We start from the raw sequence: 23,472 nt of genomic DNA, 5'->3' as shown, positions 1-23,472 counted from the left end.
ACGCTGGCTGCCAGTACCAGTTCAGGAAGGCAAACTTTCATCATCCTTGTCAGGGCCATCACAAGCACCTTGTTTGACCATACATCTTCCTAATTGTGACAGAATACTTCAACATCATTAATTAAACATGCTTTCATTTAAGGCGCTCACAGGGAGTTGAGGCCGGGGGGGCTGGGCAGTTTCATCGAACGTAATACAGCGGTGGTGAGCATGGTTGGTTTATATTTTCCGCTTCTCTTTTTTATTTGTGTTCCTGTCTCTCTGCCTGGTTTTTAATGGGGTCGTTGTAGCGTTGGTGTAAACTGTAAGACTAAATGAAGTGATTCCTGGATGATTTCACAGTGTAGCGTTGCTACAGGAAGGTGCATGAGAGGGTTTCTCACTGTCATCAATATGTTAGTGTGTGTGTGTGTGTGTGTATATTTGTTCCAGTGCTATTAACACAATGTCATGTCATTGATAGGGCCCTTTCCATCCACATCTTAATTATAGATGAGTACAAAGAGAGGTGGGATTTGTCTCCTGTCACCGTTCAATTAAAACACGCCAATGAGAAACGATTACTTTATCTGTGGTTTTACTCTGTATATCCAACCTAGTCACAGCACAGGTTTATAATTCTCTGTTTTTCTATTATAATTGTAATTATAATAAACTTAATAACAACGTCTTCTTAATTTAATACAAGAAATTAGGTGCTGAAGGCAGTGATGTACTGTGAATTAAAAGGTGCCTTGATCCAGCCCCTCCATCATGTACCATATAGTTTTCAAAGCATTTTTGTGGGTCGTCTCATCATAACCCACAAGCCAGATTTGGGATGGGTCAAGAAATTGTCACTTTATTGCAGGTCTTTAAAAACTAAATAAAAAAGAAGTATGTCCCTTTAGCCTATATTAAATATTTGGGAATATATATTTTCATATTTTATTAGGTTCTTTAATAAGGTTAAATTACGTAGACCTAAAAAGCATCATAACTTCTGCATAGTAAATTGCGCAAAGTAACTTGATATCCCCAAACAAAATATTAATATGACCATGCTGGTTTCTATGGTTCATAAGCGTATGTTGTTGCCAGTTTACAGGGCGATGTAATCTAATGGTTTCCAAGGACTTTTAGGCTAAAATAAATGTGAAATTTTAATTTGAAATAATTACAAATGCCTAGTATGTCTATTTTAGGTAATAAAAATAGATACAGTGGTCCGGGGCGGGCCAAATATTTCATAAAAGTGGTACTCGCGAGTTGGAATAAAACCTGACCCGCGCATCACTAGTCTACATATACAATACAACACAGCCTGTCATATCATAGCTTTATTGTCTTATAAATTAATAGTCTCGGCGTTGTCTTTTTGCAGCATGACTTTAACAACGCCTAACATCTGAACAAAATTCACACATTCTTCTCCAAGGAGGTTTTCGAGGGGAAATAAAGAGCTGAGAATCTGCTGCGTGCCATATGTCTGTCTTTTAGATACAAAATCAGGCCAAATCCTCCTGTCTCAACTGTAATCCATTCACTCTTTGACTTCCAGCTTAATTCCCCGAAGTTGATACCAGCCTTGGTTTAGACATTGAAAAGATAAAACCTCCCTGACTAAACCTAGCTTGGTTCTTGCTCAAAGTAAAGCGTGTTTTTATTGCACCAAAGGAGGATTACAAGATCTAGCACACGTTTTTAAAAAGATTACAATTTAACAAACATGAGGAGGATGGGAGCCTTCTCGGGATTATCACGGGGAATACCAGGCTTGCTCGATCTTGTTTAAGAAATGAAGAGAGGAAAATTGGGTCTTGCTATCAGGTGCGTGGGTTCTCGATTGGCAAATCGTCTTTGAAAAGCTTGAGAAAGTGAACGCCAGAAGGGTTGAATTAAGGGGAAGTCACAGCTAAAAGCCTTGAAAAGGAAAACATCTCTTCTAGAGAGACTTCTAAAAACTACAGTTCGTACAGTATGCAAAAAAGGAATGGGTGAGAGAAATGAAGGGAAAGAAAGATGCATAAAGACGACAAAAAGTATAAATAGAGATTGCATCTAATAGTCATGAAATAAAAATGTAGTGCGTAAAGATCTCCTGCTTCTAAGATTTTTCTCCTAGAAAAAGACCCTAGTAATCTATTCGGAGTCTGTGTGTCCCTTATGAAAAGAGTTTCAAAAGAGATCTCAGCAGGTTGCCACAGTCTGCAAACAAAAGTCGGAGATTTCTATATGAACTCGAACCTTTTCTATCAAAATCTTTTAATACAAAATTATATGAGCTATGCGTTCCACAAATAATTGTATAACTTTATAACCAATTGCTTATGTCTATAAGCATATCTTCGATATAAATATGCCTATGGCATGCCTATTTATGGAGAAGAGTATCAGCATAGCTGAGAATTCAGTCCCCTAAGCTTTGAAATAGGGACTGTTGAGCAGTAATATAAAAACAGAGGGGGTATGAGAAGAGAAACAGCGAAAATTCACCCCTCAGAACATTGTTAATGTTTGTCTGCGGGTGGTTGAGTTCAGTTCAGTTCACATCAGCAGCACATTGTGCTTGGACACACACACACACACACACACACACACACACAAACAGGGCTGGCAGCATTACGGCCTAATCGATTGCCATGCCATTACCGAATCAAAATAAATAAAGTGCATTGCGTCGGTTTGGGGTAATTAAGCACCAGCAAAGTGAATTGTATGATTATCCGTATTCATTGTATTTATTTAATATATTTCATGCATTTAATTGTGCACTGGAGGATATGGTTGGAATGAATAAATCATTATTTGCCTCATTAGATTTCCTCTCCAGATGAACGTAGCCCACTTCTGAGCTTGCCTTTCTTTAGTCGCTGCTGCACGCTAGTCACGTTCCCCTGTCGCTGTCTCTTTCTATTATAAAGGCATAAAAGACTGGCCCTTTCTGTCTCTTGTTGGGGTATTGATATACAGTTGTGTTTTTCGCTCGGAAATTGTAAGGTGGGCAGACAGTTGAGATGAGACGAAATTGGACGGTCAGGATTTTTTGATCGGACCGAAGAGTTCAGCGAGGCCTTCGAGATGATGGCGGAATGAAAATAATTACTTTACGAAACACACATACAGTACAAGCGCTCGCACGTCACGCCGTGAAGGCTTGCTGAAGGACGTTAATGAAGCCGGATGTTTGCTGTACGGCTAGCGGTCTCTGGAGAAATCTGACCTCTCTAGCGTCAACCTGCGCCCTGAACTCTTGACCCCTGGAGCCCTATGACATTTGCTGTGGGAGTGGGCAGATTGAAAGGGGCTGGACTGATTGAGTTTGGGGTCCTGAAAACAGCTTGAAACGCGCTGGTTGCCTCACCCCCTGACATCATGTTTATAATGATGTCGCAGGATGATGTGCTTGGCATCTACTGCAATATGGGATTGCATGAAATTGCATTGGTTGTTTTTACAGGTTTACATATGGAGGATGTATCAGTACCAGTGGTTCTCAACTTTGGAGGTCTGCATGATAGGGTCGTAGACACCGGGAAAAACAATCCTAAAAGCATATAATAAACAGCAACTAATCGTTGACATTTGGTCCAATGTTGATTCAACAGTTAGCTTTGTTGTTTTGAATTTACAAAATTGTAAATGGTTCTGTTATGCCTCTGTTTGGTCAATTATTTTGTACATCGTCACTGCCAGGCATATGCAGTTTATGCTAACATAGGAAATGTTTCTGGTTTCATTGTAAATACATTTTTGGCGTTTTGCTAGATTGCTACTTTACGTTCAATCTGGGCCCTCTTGGAGCAAAAGCAGATGAACCCCACCACATTATACTGTACAGTTTGCTGCCAGTTACCGTTTTTTTTTTTTGGCATTGCAATTTTTTTAGTTATTGCTGTGGATTTGTATTGTCAAGCTAGTCTTACAGAGAACGGTGTTTTGTGAAATCATGTATAATTCAGGATAGATTTGCTGTCTGAAGTTCTTTGTTGTTGGCAGAATGGCAGATGATCTGCCTTACCTCAACAGAACACAAGCAGAGACATCTAGTGGCCAACAAAGATATAACGCCATATGTTCAAACACCAGTACAAGCCACATCTCGGATACATTTGAGCTCTTTTATGGATTTTTTTTAAAAACATTAAAACTCATATATGTGGTTTTAGAAAGGTAACTGTTAAAATACCCATAGTTTTTTTTATCACACCTTTGCCTCCTGTACACTTTCTAAACAGGTATAGACAAAGAAGAGACCCACAGGTTTACTGCAGAAGATTTGGTACTCCTACTCTTAAAACAATCGATGCTAAATAGCACTAAAAGTGGTTCACTGGCTCGTAATCATAGGGGAACCAATTTAAATGCACCTATGTTGCACCTGTATAGAACCATATTTGGTGCTATAGTGGTACTTTATCACCCCTGTATAGTTCTTTATAAGTGGAAAAAATGGTTCCCCTAAGATTACAAGCTTTAAGTGCTATTTAGCACCAATTTTTTTAGAGTTTTTTTAGAGGGGACATTTCACAAGACTTTTTTAAGGTGTAAAACAAAGTACATATGTGAAGTTTTATCTCAAAATCCCATATAGATCATTTATTATAGCATGTTAAAATTGCCACTTTTTAGGTGTGAGCAAAAATTAGCTTTTTTGGGGGTGTCCTTTAAAATGCAAATGAGCTGATCTCTGCACTAAATGGCAGTGACGTGGTTGGACAGTGCAGATTAAGGGGCGGTATTATCCCCTCCTGACATCACAAGGGGAGACAAATTTCAATTACCTATTTTTTTTACATGCTTGCAGAGTATGATTTACCAAAACTAAGTTACTGAGTTATTCTTTTTCACATTTTCTAGGTTGATAGAAGCACTGGGGACCCAATTATAGCACTTAGACATGGAAAAAGTCAGATTTTCATGATATGTCCCCTTTGATAGATTGTCTTTTGTGGATTTTCCTATCTTTATACAGTGGTTTATTAGTAGCTTCGTTCAGACAAACTAACCTGCTGATCAAAGTGTTAAGATGTTTGTGAGGTGTGTATTAGGGCAGGCTAGATTGAAACTGTTACATTCAGGCATAAGACAGGGAACCTTTGTAATACAGCCAATATAAACAGTGATAAATGTAGAGTCTTAAAACCAAAGAGCAGAGTTGCATGGTATATTAACTTAATCTAAGTGTGGAAAAGGAAATGTTTCTGGAGATTGTGGCAGTTTAACAGCTATGGAAATAAGCAGTGGACGGGCAAGTCATTTGTTTTTTGTCATCGCTCTGGCTTTATTGCATCTACACAATAATTTTCCCAATCTTACATTTTGCTGGTTTCACTCTTTAATGAGTAAAATCACAAGATAAAGACTTTAAAACAGTGCCCCGATGGAAGCGGATATAATTATTTCTTTAAAATTATGGTCCAGATCAATGAAACTATGATTTTATTATCTAAAACCCTGCCAAGATTGATGTATAGTCCCACATTTTTATCACAAAGAGCAATTAAAAGCAAGGCCATATATCAAGCCTTAGGCACTATAAAGTCCCATAAGCAGAGAATGTGATGTTATTATGCTGATTTTATTACAGGCATTTACTTTAACTTTACCGTTATGGGGGTCACTCGAATTATACCAATACGTGACTTTAATGTTTTCAAGTAAAGTGTGTCATTTCTATGCCACTGGCTTCATTAAATAGAATTGAAATGATAATGTCTGTTTTACAACTCGCTTCCAGAAATATCTCATTGGACAAACTCATTGAGTGCTTTTTACTGTACCTTACCTTGAGTCAGTTTGCTTTATTCTACCAAAATATTTACACTTTGGGAATAGCTATTTAATAATCCATACGAATGAATCTTAGGAAGATTTAAACATTTATAAATTGTATGTGTATTCGAAATTCCAATTGCATTATTTAAAACATTTAATAAAAAATTAGCTGAACCTGCAACCAGCACATCATTTTCTCCATGTAGTTTCTTAGTTTTTATTCTTTTCTTTCTGACAGTATTGAGTATCCGTGGAGCTCAAGAGGAGGAGCCACCAGATGCTCAACTCATGCGATTGGACAACATGCTGCTAGCTGAGGGCGTGTCCGGACCTGAGAAAGGTGGCGGGTCTGCTGCAGCTGCGGCGGCTGCTGCTGCGGCCGGTGGGGCCGGGTCAGATAACTCAGTCGAACACTCAGACTACCGGGCCAAGCTGTCCCAGATCCGTCAGATCTACCACACGGAATTAGAGAAGTACGAGCAGGTGAGAGAAAAATGCGAGTTTGGACTTTATCACAGTCACAACACCATAAAAAACTTGTTTGTATTTAAGAGCTGACCTGTGTAAACTGAAATGTAAAAAAAAAAATTGTAGCAGACTTTTCAAAAATAAATTGGTGCTGTCCTGATGTGACTCGCTTGGTGTGAAGATCCAAGAGCACCTCCTGTAGTTGTGTTTATATACACAGTGATCGAACCATGTGCCGCCCTTCTGTGCATGTTCAGGCGTGTAACGAGTTCACCACCCATGTAATGAACCTGCTGAGAGAGCAGTCTCGCACTCGGCCCATCTCGCCCAAAGAGATCGAGCGCATGGTGAGCATCATCCACCGCAAGTTCAGCTCCATCCAGATGCAGCTCAAGCAGAGCACCTGCGAGGCCGTCATGATCCTGCGCTCACGCTTTCTAGATGCCAGGTCTGTACACCTGTATGGATTTGTGAAAACATGTTTTCCTACAGTTTCATATGTTGCATGAAATAAACTATTACAATATAAGACTAAATGTCTATACAATGATTTTCCTTTTTTTCATTAGACGGAAAAGGAGAAACTTCAATAAGCAGGCCACAGAGATCCTAAATGAGTATTTCTACTCCCACCTAAGTAACCCATATCCCAGTGAGGAGGCCAAGGAGGAGCTGGCAAAGAAATGCTCTATTACAGTTTCACAGGTAAGTCACAAGTTGATCTCTGACTAGTGCTTTTTGCTACTTAAACTGGTCAAAAACTGCCTGCCATCTGAATGTCATGTCAGAATGTGTTTGTGTTCCCAGTATCCATTTGTGTTCCCTTGTGGTTTAGGGTAGGTTGCACTCTTAAAGATAAATGTGCTAAGGTTCCTCATGGCGATACCAAAGAACCATTTCTGGACCCCCAAAAGAACCATTAAGTCAACTATTCAGCTTCTTAACAGACCTTTCCATAACCTAAACAACAACCTTCTTCCACTAAGAAAGACCTTTTTTTTTAAACTTTCTGTGGATGTTAACTCTTTCCCCACCAGCATTTTTTTTTTTAAGTTGCCAGCCAGCGCCACACACTGCAAAAAATGAGTTTCAAGAAAAAAAATGTCTTAGTATATTTTTTGTTTTCAGTAAAAATATCAAAAAATTCTTAAATTAACATGCTTTTTCTTGATGAGCAAAACATCCCAAGAAAATAAGTCTAGTTTTAAGACCAAAAATATCAAATTTAAGTGATTTTGTGCATAAAACAAGCAAAAATATCTGCCAATGGGTTAAGCAAAAAAATCTTGAACATTTTTCTTTAACAATAAATTCAAGAAAAATTCAAGAAAAAATTGCTCACCCCATTGGCAGATTTTTTTGCTTGTTTTATGCAAAAAAATCACTTACATTTGATATTTTTGGTTTAAGAACTAGTGCACTGCAAAAAAAAAAAAAAACTTGTCTTGTTTTCAGTAAAAACATCTAACAATTCTTAAATTAAGATGATTGCTTCTTGGTGAGCAAAATGACCTACAAAAATAAGTCTAGTTTTTAGACAAAAAATATTAACTTTAAATAAATTAGTGCTTAAAACAAGCAAAAAAATCAGCCAATGGAATAAGGAATATTTTCTTGAAATAAGTTTACTTTTTTCATAAACACTTAATTCAAGAAAATGTTTGTTATTCTATTGGCTTTTTTGCTTGTTTTAAGCACAACATTTTAATTCACTTAAATTGTTAATTTTTTTTTTTGTCTATAAACTAGACTTATTTTACTGAAAACAAGACAAAAATACGAAGTAAGAAAGTTATTTTTTGTAGTGCAGCATTTTTTATATTTCTCACAAAATGTTATGCCTTCCAGAAAATGTTCTTCTTTAAATATATAAAGACACAATATATCAAATGAAAGATCAGAAAAAAAAGTTTTATCCTATCTTCTTTTGTTCCCCTTTTATCACCTCTTAACCTCTTTAATATGGGTAAGTTTCTTAAAAAATACCAAAATTTGAGATAAAAGCTGAGATAATTGCATTTTTGAAAGGACTTTTGTTAGAGATCAGATTCAGAGCGATGATCAAAACATACACACTTTTAACTGTTTTGGCCTTAGAGGCCTTCCGTGTTTAATAAGTTGGGTAAGAGCACCACTTGATGGATAATAGTGGAAATATGGATTGCCGTATAAACTTATCATTGACAGGGAAGCGTTTTCTCTTAATTGACGAGATAACTCGTCAATGGTGAGGAAATAGTTAAAGGTTCATTATGTCCTTTAAGTCCACAAAAAACTAAGTTTGTTTAAATAATCATGATGCAATAAACTCCAACAATTTTTATTAAAAAGGTTGCACTTTTAAACACTCCTTCTGTTTACTACATATATTTGATGTCTTATCAGGTATCCAACTGGTTTGGAAACAAAAGGATCAGATACAAGAAAAACATCGGCAAATTCCAAGAAGAAGCCAACATGTATGCCGCCCGAACCGCAGCTAACGCATCAAGCGTCTCCACCCACGGCAGCCAAGCCAACTCGCCATCTACACCAAATTCAGCCGGTGAGCGCTGTGCTTAAACTACACACTAACAATGTGCATGTTCACAAACAATTTTAGGATACCTCAGACAGCTTTTTCAGCCTTTCTCCAAAGGAGTAATTGCAGTGTGATTATATTATACTGAGCACACCAACAGCACAAATTGCAGTCACTGCAAATCACTACTGTAGCTGCTCGTGGAGCGCTCGTACAAATCAACCCATGCAATTGTGTGCCTGTTACTGGCTTAATGTCACCAACTGAAAGTGAGCGCAAATAACATCATCGAAGTAACGTTTTAGATATTCCACATTAATGCACTCCTTTTACTGTTGTTCTCCCATAATGCCTCTCAGTAGGAAATCTTCACTCTTCTTCTTACTCTACATCAGCAACTTGGCCTGCAGCATAGTTCAAATAACAACACTGTTGTGCTTTTCTTTTAACCATCAACAATTCACTTCTTACTCCCTCTTTAGTTCCAGACTCTAATATTGGGGTTTGCAATATTACAAAAAAGTCATTTGGATAACGTGAGTTTTTGCTTTTTGCTAGTACAAAAAAAAAAAAAACACCCAGCATGGTCGGCCAATAGTCGTTGTTTAGCTGACCTCATGGATGGATGGTCAATCCTTTTTTCCTATAGCCTTGAAGTGATTATAGCTCCATGTACATTTGATTAGTGCCCTGCAGCGCTTTAAGCGGAAATTAGGTTAAGGCACGCTCTCTTTTAAACATCTGGGGAATTCTCGTCCATTAAAAGACAAATAGCATTCTTTGATTCCTTATGTGACTCAATTTGCACGTCCTGAATGACTTGGCTAAAGCATCGAGATGCAGTGCTAACCATTACAGATTGTGACTGTTTTATCAATAACAGCCCTTTTTCTTTTTCACCTGTCATTTTTCTTGAAATATTTTATCAGCTGTTATAGATTGTTTTTGTGCTAAGCTAAGATGTGATATATATGCTTGTGGCATTTATAAACTGTAACAAAACCTAGCATGCTGTCTATAACTTAAGTGATCTGGAAGTTTATTCAGAATTGATTTCAATTACATATGATATAAACATATTTATATTGTTAGGCAAGTAAAATGATACTTCAAAAATATAAAATGACAGAAATTTTGAGTGAAAAGGGACAGGTTTGTTTATATTTAGTTTTTTTAATACTCTAATATTGTAGGAAATAATATATAAAATACCTTAGACCTAAACACATCTTGATAACGTGCTGCAGGAATGACCTATTTTTGAAGTTTGCTCACAAAAAAGTCAATTCATTTTTCCCATAGACTTTTGCATTAGCACAAAAAATAAGCTCTGTGTTTAACAAAAGTTTGTGACATTTACACGTTTTGTCCAACAAGTTATTCTTCTGTATGAATTGGAAGTGTAAATGCTTTTACTAGAAATATAAAAAGCAGAATTTTGACTTTTAAAAATTCATAAGCTGTCTTCATCTGTGAAAACGTTTAAGTGTCACAGAACTACTTTTTTCTCAATAATCCAAAAATCTATGGGAAAAATGAACTTCCGAGTTAGCCTATAAAAATATGTCATCGCTGTGGCACCCTAAATGGCATCTTTGGTACAATCAATTACTATTTTTACATGTACACCAATTATACCTGATCTCACGAATTTCCGTGGGATAGTTCCATGGCATTCTCACGGATCTCCGCATTTTTCAGTGGCCCTACCACAGACTTTCTTTTCCGTGGCATTCTCACGGATTGGTTACTCAACTGTTTTTAGAAAATATAATAGAATAAAAAAAAAAGTATAAACCAATAGTTAAAGTGACATACTAACGCAAACACCAAATCTAACCCTAATAAAATGTTACGGAAAATGAGCAAACATTTCAGTGACTATCCCACGGAACTTTGTGAGATCATGTTGCATAATGCGATTATTTTCAATAATCACAGTAAGATTTTTACATGACTGGGGCTGACCTATTAACTCCTGTTTACAAGCAGTTTTTATTTTCTGTTTATTCACTAATGATTGTGCTTATTATTCACAAATAGCCCAATGCAGAGCAAAATGATGAACTCACATATGCTCTCCACTGTTTTAATTTACTTACGTTAAATGACAAACATGTTCTTATGGACGTAATTCGGTACGGTGATAAAGACAGAAATATTATGACAGTGCCTGTGGTGGTTTTATATGCTGCTGTACTGCGGTATAGATGCGATTAAAATGTTTACATGGCCGCATACTGGGATTAAGAATGGTGCTTGCTGCGATTATGACCTTAATCACATTATTTTTTATCAAAGTACTGTGTTTACATGTGGCAAGGTATAATCGCAATATTGCCCAAATCCCATTATAATCGCATTATGATGGTGCATGTAAACGTGGTCAATCATTGGGTGCATGTGTTTGATTCCTGATGCTGTCTAGATAGGCAACACTTTAGGTTTTAAAACAGAGGTAATGTGTCTTGTGCCTGTACGGTTTTAGCACAAACTCTGTATGTATACTTACAGTAACAGCTCTGCACTACTAACTCTCTTTACTTCAATCTTACTGTTGCATGACTCTCTATCTTGTCTTTATCTATCCCTGTATCTGTCTCTCTTTCTTGTTCTCTCTTACTCTTAGGTTCTGCTGGTTCTTTTAACATGAACTCCGGGGATTTGTTCATGAGTGTGCAGTCTCTGAATGGGGACTCATACCAGGGGGCTCAAGTGGGGGCCAACGTTCAGTCACAGGTAGGGAAAGCTGTTAGGGTAGAAGGCAGTTGACTGTAACTAATTTCATTCAATTAAATCCAGTCCCACATTGCGCTGTCATAATGGCACTTCTGTCACTGATGCTAACAAAATTAAGTCAGGGTGACTGTGGTTTACCCAGCAGGCCTTGCTCCATTATTTCTCAAAATCTTTTTTTGTGTTTATTGAAATTCTAAGAAAGGACCATGTGAATTGTGGCACTGTGTTTTTGTGGTATGCTTTTGTTCATTTTCCCTTACTTATTGAGAAGCAAACACATGCAGATGTAGAGTTATTTTATTGTTATATATTGTATATGTCTGTGTGTTTGGTGTGCTTGCCTTTAGTTCCAAAGGATATACGCAATATAAAATGTCAAATGTGCCTGCTCTGTTATAATGGCACACTGTGTCATAACTGATCAAATAGTCATCATTTTGTTACATATCATACCTTCATCCTTGTCACATCAAAATGCATCTCACATCATCCGCCTGCTCATCTCAGTGTCCGTCTTGTGTAAATATCTGTACACGACGGGCCATTTAACCTTGAATACGGACCAAGGTTACAGTTTCCCTCAAGCTCTCATGTGCTGGTCTGTGGCCATTGTCAACTTCTAAATGAATAGAGCATTAAAGACAGTCTTGGAAACAATACAGCTCTTATCAGTGGGTTTGCATATCTGTCACGCTGTCACAACCGCCACCACTGCCGCCTGACCTTGCCCGGCACGCTGGAGTCCATACACGGGATGCTTCCGTTACTTCCGTTTGATGTTTTTCTCCCATTTGAATCCACTATTCCGAAGGCTCGGGGTGTTTCATAAATATTCAGTGCCGGAATCCCTTAGGAAATTTTCGCAAATGAGTTCATGCGGTGCAAGAATTACATGAGAGAGATTTTCTTTTACACAAGGTTATGTAGGGTGGTTTGTTAGTGCCGAGTTGCTGTATATGTTTGGACTTGATTATAGTGTTGGATTCTGCTTGATAATTTTGTTTAATTCAGTAGCCAGGGACTTTATAGCAATATGGGCAAAAACTGATTGAAACTTCTAGAAATTAAACCTGTTTGATTTCTTGGTAACGCTTTACAATAAGGTTGTATTAGTAAACATTAGTAAATGCATTCACTTACATAAACAAACAAACAAACAATAAGCAGTATCGTTTTTCAAAATGTATTCCTGTTAATGTCAATACAATTATTCATGTTATTCATGCATGGTGCATAACAGATACAACGCCTCATTTTATAAATGTTTTAATAAATGCCAAATTTAACATGAACTAAGATTTATTTGCTGTAGTAGTATTGTTCATTAATAGTTCATGTTAGTTAATGCATTAACTATTTGTTAACAAATACAACCTTATTGTAATGTGCCACCATTTCTTGTTCTAACCTAATATGGTTGCTTATCCATAGCGACTGTTGTGTGTCAATTTCAGGAGGCCATAATAATACATAAGGTATTTTTGGCAGCTTTGTTACCAAAATTTTGAATTTAACTCAGTTTTTAGATTTTTTTATTGCATCTTTTGCTCTTAGATTTTGCTATGGTGTAGCATTAAACAGTAAATAATTTTTACTGCTATATTAAATAGACAAACAATACAAGCACATGGGAACGGCAGATTCATAAAATCCCATTTATTGTATTTTTTTTACATTAAATTCACAAAATCTTTCCCACCAATTTGATTGTACCCCTGTAAACATCAGTTCAGGTACAATGTGTGTCTTGTCTGATATCTACAACACAAACATTTCACCCAGCATTTGATGACCTTTTCAGTTGCCTTTTCAGTGACCTTTTCTCAGCACAAACGTCTTTGTTTGGATCAGTATCGTCTGACCCCGTCTTTTGTTTCTGTCTGCAGGTGGATACTCTTCGCCATGTTATCAGTCAGACAGGCGGATACAGTGAAAGCCTAGCTGCCAGTCAGATATACAGTCCACAGGGCATCAATGTGAGTCCAACCCGCCATTCTGTCTTGTTTTGTCTCTGGTTTTTGTACTTTAATCCCACAACAGTTAAGACCAGTTATGTTATGTCATGGCAGTATTTATTTACCTCAAGTGTTAGTGTGGAACTGTTTTTGCACTGATGCCAGACCATTATCATTTATTTGGTTTGAACAATTTCAATTTAAAACGAGTATTTTTTTATTAAAAACAGACTTTACTCTATGTGCTATAATATAAATTTTTTAAGGTAAATATTGAGGTGAATTTTAATTATACAGCACTCCTCTTGCTGGTTGGTGCCATACTGATCATTGGTGCCAGGGGCAAAAGCACCCTAGCAGCGGTCACCAAGGCGACCATAAATTTTAATACCGAAGATTGTCAGCATTACATGGCATCTTCAGTCACACAAATACCGGTAACACCAAACAAGCCTGGACACTGGTGCTAGTCTCACCACCAGTTCTACTCTTTCTTGCATATATAAGTCCCTGATGCTGGCGTGTTAACCAACGGACCAGATCTCAACCCATCAGTGTTGTACTGGGGGAGGAGTGTTTAATAGAGAGAGAAATGAGAGCACAAGCGGCAGAAGCCAGCATGTAAAATCCACAGCGACAAGCCGTGTCGCCAGTAGAGGAAATTGATCAGACAGTCTCAAGGGAGGGTTGAGTAGAGATTTGGGACAGCAATCCAAGCGCATTGGTCATATCACACATCTGCCACCTTAACAGCACTGACAGGAAGCCAGCAAAGTGTGAGGAGGGAAAAAAAGACAAACACACAAACATGGTCTCTCTATACTGTATAGCTCATCTGAAGCGGAGCTGGACGTATCCCCATTGAAGTGACCTAGCGTTTCTGTGCCATTTCTGTCTGATGTGTGCATGGTTTTGTCAGCACGACTTAAATGATTCGAAACATAATATTTGCTGTCAGATTTACACTTGCTGCAAGGAAATCTGAAAGGACATTTTAAATATTTGTGACTCTGCCTGGAAAACCCCGTTTAACGTCATTTTTTTGTGTTTTGCTGTTTTTACAAAAAATCATCCTATATAATGTAAAGAACATTGTGTCAAAATATAACCTTGGTATATTTAATATTGACAGAGTAAGACCACGTTAAAGATTGAAATCAATGTGAAATCAAATCAAACTTTGATGCTCCTAATCGTATATATCCAGACTTATCCAGGTATTTTTTCCAAATGTGACTCTGGATCACAAAATCAGTCTTAAGTAGCACAGGTGTATTTTTAGCAAAAGCCAATAACTTTTTGTATGGTAATCATAATTGGTTCAAAATTTTATAGTGCCAAATATCATCAGAATATTCCATTCTTATTCCATGATATTTTATAAATTTCCTACTGTAAATATATATAATTATATGTATTATTAGTAATATGTGTTGCTAAGGACTAAAGGAGATTCTAAATACTTTTAGAATATTTTTTACACCATCAGATTCTAGATTTTAAAATAGTTTTATCTCAACAAACATTGCATCAATGGAAAGCTTTTTAATTCTGCCTTCAGATAAATCAAATAGTTTTACTGATAGTATAATTTTAACAATACATCTTTATTAAATTAGAGAAATGAAAAACAAAAGCAGAAGTCCCTACTGCATTAAAAATAAGTTTAAATTATTGATTTCACCATTTACAGTACAACACATTTCTTATAGTCACTCCAAAAACTTTAATTTAAAGGTGCCAAAGAATATATTAATAAATTTAATATATTTAATTGTTCTTTGATATTTACATGGAAGGAATGTAACTTTATTAAGTGCAAAAATTACCCAGAAACAGTTTTACAACCCTAGGATTTGCCCTTGAATAAAATGGCCCTATTTTTGCCCTATTTGGAAGGGTCATGAATAATAATGTTGAGCTCTGCAATGATTGCTCTGCTCTGAGGCTCATTTCAGTAGCTCACATTAGTTAACATTTTAACAACTTTGTACTTAATTTAATGTGCAATTTAATGTTGGGGTGTACAGCTCGACTGTGACATCACAGTCTGTGTTATTTTGAGATTGGCCTGCGTGCATGACGTTTACTTAAAAATAAGTAATGCGTTTAAGGCTTACGATATGTCATTACCATGTACAGAGCTCTTATTATTTATCTATGCCTAGGTATATACAGTTTTATTCTATGGCACCATTAATGTATAAATATATAAAGGAGTCAATGATTAAAGCCAAAATAAAATGTAGTATGTATTCTCCTCAGTTTATATATAAAAAGAAAAAATAAACACCAGCACCACAACTTTTTCATAGTAACGCTGTGATAATGTAGCGGGAGATCGCGTCTCAATTTTTCAGCAAATTCACTGTCTTAAATAACATGATGTTTTTCCTTCCTCACCCAGATAAGTTATTCCTCTTTATTCCAGTTGTGGATAATGACGGCCTGAGACATAAAGCATTTATGTGGGGGAGCTTTCTTCTAGCCCATGCGCTGTAATTATGCCTTTGAAATAGACATAGGGTGTCACCAAAGCTGAAGATTTGAAAAGTTTTTTCCCTCCCCGCTCTGCTCTTTCTTTTTGATTACAGACTGCCTCTATCTAAAATAACAGGCTGGGAAAATAAGAGGCTGCCAAAGCCCATTTCTAGTCCTTTTTCTGATGGCATGGAAATTGCTATTAATGCCCCAAATGCTCTTTAGGCAACCTGTCTCCCAGACATGAAATGGGCTCAATTTTAGGTGCCCATTATACTTTCATTCCTTTAGCCAATGTGATAATTTGCAATAATTGATTCCTCCATCATCTGTCTTTGAAAATCATGTCTTGGAAATGACTCGGTATGACTCGTAATACATGGCGTAATATCGCTCCTTTTATTGCTTCGTTTTGTGACTCATTCTCTCGAAATTGTGTTGATTGTAAGAAAATTTGCTATTGTCTCTCTTGTTAAGATTTTACGTGAGACTTTCTAGGTAATATTTTGGAAATCACTGCACATTTATAATTTGTATAATTCCCCTGCACTTTTGTTTGTCTTTTTCTCCATCAAAGGCAAACGGCGGCTGGCAGGACGCCCCAACACCCTCTTCAGTGACCTCGCCCACAGAAGGACCCGGGAGTGTCCATTCTGACACCTCCAACTGATCAGCACCGTCCATCTTCACAGACACACTGGATCTTCAGACTGCTCTCACTAAAGATCTGCTACCCTCCGCAGGCTGGGCTTCATATCCCACACCGGTCATACACAGTCATCTACAACACCAACTTAACATCAAGGAACATTTGGGATACTTTACAAGATTTTCGAAAAACAATTATGAATTTAAAAGTAAAGGAAAAATCTGTAAAATGAAAAAATGTGTTTGTACAGTTTTCACAGTGCATTTTAGGTGCCACAGGACGACTTACTAACCTGTGATGTTTCATTTTTTTTGAGGCGATTGATAATGATTGAACCACCAGTCATTGTGTTTCAATTTAAATGCTTCATTCTACCTCTCATCAAAAGTAAAACAATGAAAAAAAAAATGCAAAAGAGCAGTTTTTATTTTCTAAAAAAAATGTTATTGATAACAGATGCCACTTGATCATGTATAGTGCTTGAGAGGAAGCTCTTGTTATCGGTACGTTCAGTCAATATTTTGTTCATTCATCACTCGTAAAAGTGAAAAAAATTTTCTTTGTTCATTTGTTTTACAGACTTGTTTTAAAGTTGCTTTTGTTGTTACATTTTTTATTAATCTCTATAGATAATTCATTTGACAATTCTCACCCTAAGCTAAACAGTTTTTATTCTCACCCTTAAATATGATGGGTTCCCTCACACATATTGTAGTCGAAGGTAAACTTTCTTTCAGCCGAAAGTGCAGTCCAAACACAAATCCGTCATCGTGGATTTCATTCCGACTCATTTCCTCACGCTGTTTGTTTTTGAGTCAATGAAAGTATAACTGATTACGGAAATGGCGGAAGCATCAAGTCATTATGGTCTATAATGACATTTCCTCCCCGCTCTCACTTTAGATTGCTTTCAAACGCTCTCTTCGTCTCTTTGCTCCCCTAAGTAAAGGAATTTGACCGAATAAGCTATATATTTTCGAGATTTCCTTTGATTTATACAGAAAGGTGCCCTGTACTACCCCAAGTTATGAAAAACAAGCACTAATGCTGTATATTATTCTGAGTTAGTTTTACTTTGTTCCCTTTTAAAGATTGAGATTATTTTCCATATTGTAGATGGCTTTAGCATTGACCTTGAGTTTTTACCTGACAATGTTGTTATGTAGGCTATAATTTCATGTAGCCTATGAGAGCCAACTGTGAGTGTACAGTTTTAGAAACTAACAGGCTCGCTGTATGTTTAACATTACAGTTGAGCTGTTAACCAAAATCTTTTGTATAAACTATGTAAAAGAAGATACATAGAAAAGAATATCACACTCATAATTGTTAAATTTTTATTAATTTTCTGTTGTATTTTTTGTAAAAAGTTGGGACTTTGGTATCTGACCTATCCCTATACTGTACTCCTTTTTGTTCGGTTCAAGTGTCCTGTAATTTTTTTGCCAACCAATTTGTGCTGCTGATGCCACTGTTTCGATTGGAAAAATCATGACTGATGTAGCTATTCTGTCTAATTGAAAAAAATGATGTCGAAAAATCCAATAGTTAACTAATTTTTGTTGAAAATATATCCCTGTCTGTCAAGGCTCCGGGTAATGAAGTTTGTTTTGCAGTACATCGAATCAGAATCCATTTAAACAGGGAAGTCATTAAGTTAATACGATTTGAACATTTCAACGGTCACTCTTAACTGTGTTGATGCAGGTACTGTACACTGTTTAGTCTGTATGGACCCTTTGCCCCTGAACAAAGAAAAAACTGACCTGAATCATCTCTGCTCTGATGTATATGTATTATTAATAAAACATGAGTGTCTAATATCATATTATGGCCCTTTAATTTGTGCTCCCTATCAAGTGTTCTACCAAAAACATCTTTCTGAACAATTTCCAAAAGAGAAAGAAGTTGCGCCTGTTTAATGGATTTTGGAGGGAAGCATTTCAGAATGTTCATTGCTACTCACTATCAAAACCAAAAATGTAAAAACCTGAAAGTAGCTTATGTATAAGAAACAGAAATATGAGATATTTCATTGCCTTTGACTTCAATAATCGCTTTGAAGATTTTTTTGTTATTTTTCTTGTTTTTATCTTGTGATATGACAACGCCAGTTATTACTTTTGAATAATCATGTTAGTCCATATGAAAATACAAGCATACGTCATCTGTTATTTGAATGACACTTACGACACAAAAGAACTTTTGCTGATGGTTGCCATTGTGAAAATGTATATATTTTGTGAAATAGACTTGACCGCACCTGCTATGAATGCATAGACTACACAATTATGTACCATATGAAACATTGAAGTCCGGACATTTGTTTGGGTTTTCCCCAAAACTTTGTCTCAAAATTGCCATGATTATCATTAATAAATGTTGTATTGCTCACTGAACAGTATTAATACACATCCGTATGTATTTTGTGAGATTTTCTTTTTTTATTCATTTTTATAAAGGCTTTACAGGGTTTGATGATTTTCTTGTTCTCCGATTCATGTTTAGGGGCCAAATTTCTCAAAATTCAAAGATATAAGGTATCACATTCATATAAGGAACATTTGGGATTAATTGACTCTGAGTTTTACAGACTGGTCTAATAATCATTTCTTAGCTTTCTGACATCTTAAGGTCAGCCCTTACCTTTACGTTGTTGCATGTGTTTTGCTTACAATAAAATACTGCAGTGTTTTCAGTAAATCCTGATGTATTTATTCTACACAGTTTTATTTACAATTTGTAATATTGACAGTTAAGAACATAGAGACTTTTAACATTGGCACAAAATAATTTAAAAGCACAAAATTAACTATACAGTAACACTCTATGCTGGGCTATTTTCAATAGGGTTAAATTACCATGGAAAGTGTTTATATATGATACAATGATGGGTTTAAACAACCAAGCATTTTGTGTTGAAACATGCCAGCCTGGTGGTAAAATTACAACCCAATCGGTTGGGTTCATCCATTTTTGACCCACTGGGATGAAAATAACCCAACATTTTTCATAGTGTACATTTACATAGCCTCTTGAGATCCAGCCAATTATTTTTGTCCACTGTAGTGGACACTACGTTTTCTCTTATATTCTTGTGTTATACATGTCATTTTGTTTAATCAGTTTGTCCTAAAAGTGGATGCTTAGCTCTTAGAAATGACATCACATGTGAGGGGGACCTTGCCAACCTGCTTATTTTTGTCTTCAAAAGCCCTACCTTTCTGTTATTCAATTAGCATATTTTATGAAAGAAAAAGAAGCTAAGAATGAAATTCATAAGCAAAATGTAATGTTTTCCACTACAGTGGACTTTTATTCTTTGCAATATGCCCCATCCCAACACTTATTTTTATTTTTTTTAAAGCTAAATGTAATTTTATTACTTTTATTAACATAAAGATGTAAAGTCTACTCTCTTGAGACCCAAGAAAAAACTAAATGTACTTTTATTTCTTCCATTAAAATAGATGCTACCCTAAGAAGGGGTCTTGGGTCTCAGGACAGGAGGGTAGACCTTACGTCTATTTAATGAAAGTACTCTCTAAAAAATGCTGGGTTATTTGCAAACCAGCATTGGGTCAGAAGCAATGAACTCAGCCATTGGGTTTACCCCGGAAAATGTTTATATTTGACACAACAATGGGTTAAAACAACCAAGCATTTAGGGTTCGAAACATCCCAGCCTATAGGTAAAATTACAACCAAGTTAGTTGGGTTGGGTTTGTTTCTTTTTAACCCAACACTGGGATGAAAATAACTAATTTACATGTAGACCTTACGTCTATTAAATAGTAATAAAAATGTTTTTATTGTTTATCATAACAGCCTCTCTGCTATGACTGTTTGTATAGTAGTCATAAAACATTACAACAATAAAGTTCATCTTCCAGTCCTGAATTAAGCAGGAAAAAATGAAAAATATATTTCTGTGTACTGTGAGTCTTACTAAACCATGCAGCTCAAAGAACATCATTAAAGTCACTCTCACCCAGCATTCAGTAAAAGTCATTGTGTCCTGTTTCACGGCTTGAGTTTTGTCATTCCCTCATACTGAGAATAAAAGTGGGCCAAGGTCAGCGGTCTGCAGTGGACCTCGACTTCGCATGTCCGCTTCTGGTCACAGAACAGCTTTGGGGTACTTGGCAATTTGTTTTTTTATACATACATATTCTGGCAGCCATTTCTCAATGTCTTTAATGCGGGGGCTGGGAAATGTGAAGGGAAGAGGTTTCAACATGTCTCCCACCTCCACAGGCCCGAACTGACCCAGTCTCCCACCTTTAAAGCCCAAACAACCCCACATGTCATTCACACAGACGTCCCGAATCGTGCTCATCCACATCTTTCTCTGAGATGCTGCTTGTCAACACGTAAGAGGGACGTGAACGTTAACAGAAATGCAATGTGAAATGGTCCTTTATGATGTCAAGTCTTATTTCAGTTTCACAGGGGTTATATTGTTGTTGAAAAACACCAGATCTGCTGACACAGGACGTTAACATGGATGTAGATTAAAATCCTGATGATGTGGACATTCTGGTTAATTGAACAGTGTACTACATACGTCCCCTAATTCTGTGTCATATGATAAAAAAATTGGCCTCATGCATTAAACAATATTATATAGATATAATGTAATTTGTGTTGGGAGTTTTTTGCAGGAGACAAATTGTATATATGTAATACTGTATATACAGTATTTATAATTCTTGTTATACATTAATTTACACAATCGACATACTATACTATACTATATATATACACTCAAACACATATCTTAAACTTGGGGAATTTGTTTATATTTTTAAATTTTATTTGATTAAAGTGTTTGATTATTTTTTAACAGTTATTAAGTTAAAAGCACAAAAGGTTTATTTGTATATATTCCCCAATATAATTGAATGTATTAATGCAATTCTGTGATATTTTTGTGATTCAAATGAACCATATATTCACCCCCATTGCTATTCACATCATGAGCTATTTTGTTTTCCTGCATCCATATACCAAGAGAACACATTCAATGTCAATGACAGTAAATCCAGCGCTGTGTATTGGGAAATTAAAAAGGGCAGTGTGTTGAGGAACATGTGTGGACGGCTCAGTTTAATTCTGCGCTGTAGGAGCCTCCCCGGTTGCCTCTGTGTCATTTGGCATTCCATCTCACGGCTGATCTTCTCAGGTTTGAAAGGACAGGACAAATCCCAGAGATATGCCGTCCAGTCCAGACACACAGGCTCTGCATATCAGCCACTCGCAGGAGGGGTGAGAAATCCCGTTCCTGACACCCGCAAAGGCTTTCTTTGTGAAACCTGCTGAATTATCTGAGCTCCACACACTAAGCTTCGGTGCCAGTCAAATATCGAGCAGCACACAGCCAACTTTATATTATATTGAATCCATGTCCTTTCCCGAACAAAACTGGGGGACAGAGATGGTGAGATTTTGGGAGCAGTGTTGCCAGCCGGAATGGCTGCTTATTTTTTAGTTAGAAGGTTGTAACGGTGGGTTAAATTAAATTGGTCCTGCTTTACCAAACTTTGTTTTGGCCATTGTTGAACATTTATATTCTAATGTCAATATTCCAACATGATCTAAGGTATTTTTGGTCTTATTTTAATTAATTAATTAATTAAATGATAAAATAAAAAGTTCATCTTAAAATATGTCCCAAATTTGAAAATTAAATGCTAAAATAAAAATTAAAACATTAGATTAAATTATTTCATTTTCATTTTCAATGTGATGAAGCATCATTCTGGCCAAACGAGAAAAAAGTCTGAATTTCGTGTCATGGACACAAAGAAATTGATCAATTTTTTTGTGACTATAACATGACTTTCCGTGAGATCAGTCTGCAATATACAGTAGTCAGTAGTGTTAGGAATTGACTACTACAGTACCTTAGTAGTCTTTTAGATCAACAAATACTAATACTGTATATAAGTAATTCTTGTTCTACATTCATACATGGACACACTGTTCATTTGTGCAAAATGAATCTATCATATTTGATGCCTTTGACATCTTATGAAAAATGCCCATCACACTGTCAAGAATAAATAATAAAGAAAAGGTCCCTAGCTGTCACCCTTTCAGAAAATACACCCTTGCACCTAAATTGGCCATATTGGTATACCTCATACCTTAAATGGTAGGACCTTTTTAAAGATTACTGCCCTAGTGACAGCTTTGGATCATTTTGTGTCCATTTTTTGACAGTGCATTTAAAAATAATACTTTATTAAAATACTTTATTTAGACCAAATGTCAATTTCCCATGAATGTGCTTAGGTGTCCACATGCTCATGGTCACACTGCCCAAACCGGAGCTCAGTGTGGGGTGGTGTGCGTCTGGGTGACCGGCACTAAATTAGCCATCTCAGCGCACTGCTGTCGCACGAGCAGGGTCACACAGCATGGCAGCGGCCATGACTCCCGCTGATCTCATTACAGAGGCAGGGCTGAGATCTCGCTGGCCTGGCCCGGTAATGATCGCACCCTGTCAGGCCTGATCAACATCTCAGCCTTATTCTCCCATCAGTGGGGTCACAAGCACACATCAATACACACACTAACATGCACATGCTTATATTCACCATTTTAACCATTTTGCCTGTAATCATAACAAGATGGTACACGAGTAGTAGCGGAATAATGTATATAAACAATATAAATTTGAGTCTTTTAAATTAAAAGATTAAAGGGGAAATGCAAAATGCATTTAATATATGATACTGTTTGCACATTAATTATAGTTAAATAGATTTGAAGACTTTGATAAATGTTTGAGTTTGGAAAATGAATTTGGCCATTTTGCCACAGATGGAATATAAATTGGATAAATCACAGCCAGAGGCTACAGAGGTTGTATATGAGTTAATTAGAGATCACAAAGA

General features: G+C 36.5%; 1 protein-coding gene across 2 annotated transcripts in view; it reads left to right on the top strand.

The window, feature by feature from the left end:
* Nucleotides 1-19,298, top strand: part of pbx1a (pre-B-cell leukemia homeobox 1a) — a 66,049-nt gene extending 46,751 nt beyond the window's left edge. The window contains exons 3-9 of one of the 2 annotated variants that reach the window (XM_065276021.2): nt 5,996-6,240; nt 6,483-6,673; nt 6,795-6,930; nt 8,611-8,770; nt 11,376-11,485; nt 13,372-13,461; nt 16,499-19,298. In XM_065276021.2, the coding sequence (XP_065132093.1) occupies nt 5,996-6,240; nt 6,483-6,673; nt 6,795-6,930; nt 8,611-8,770; nt 11,376-11,485; nt 13,372-13,461; nt 16,499-16,591 (1,025 nt within the window). In that variant the 3' untranslated portion in view covers nt 16,592-19,298. The remainder of the gene's footprint in view (nt 1-5,995; nt 6,241-6,482; nt 6,674-6,794; nt 6,931-8,610; nt 8,771-11,375; nt 11,486-13,371; nt 13,462-16,498) is intronic. The other variant, XM_065276022.2, reaches the window with a different exon arrangement.
* Nucleotides 19,299-23,472: the final 4,174 nt, after the last annotated feature.

The sequence above is a fragment of the Paramisgurnus dabryanus genome, chromosome 6, assembly GCF_030506205.2.
Source record: "Paramisgurnus dabryanus chromosome 6, PD_genome_1.1, whole genome shotgun sequence".
NCBI classification, from domain to species: Eukaryota; Metazoa; Chordata; class Actinopteri; order Cypriniformes; family Cobitidae; genus Paramisgurnus; species Paramisgurnus dabryanus.
This window is presented reverse-complemented; position numbering and strand designations above follow the sequence as displayed.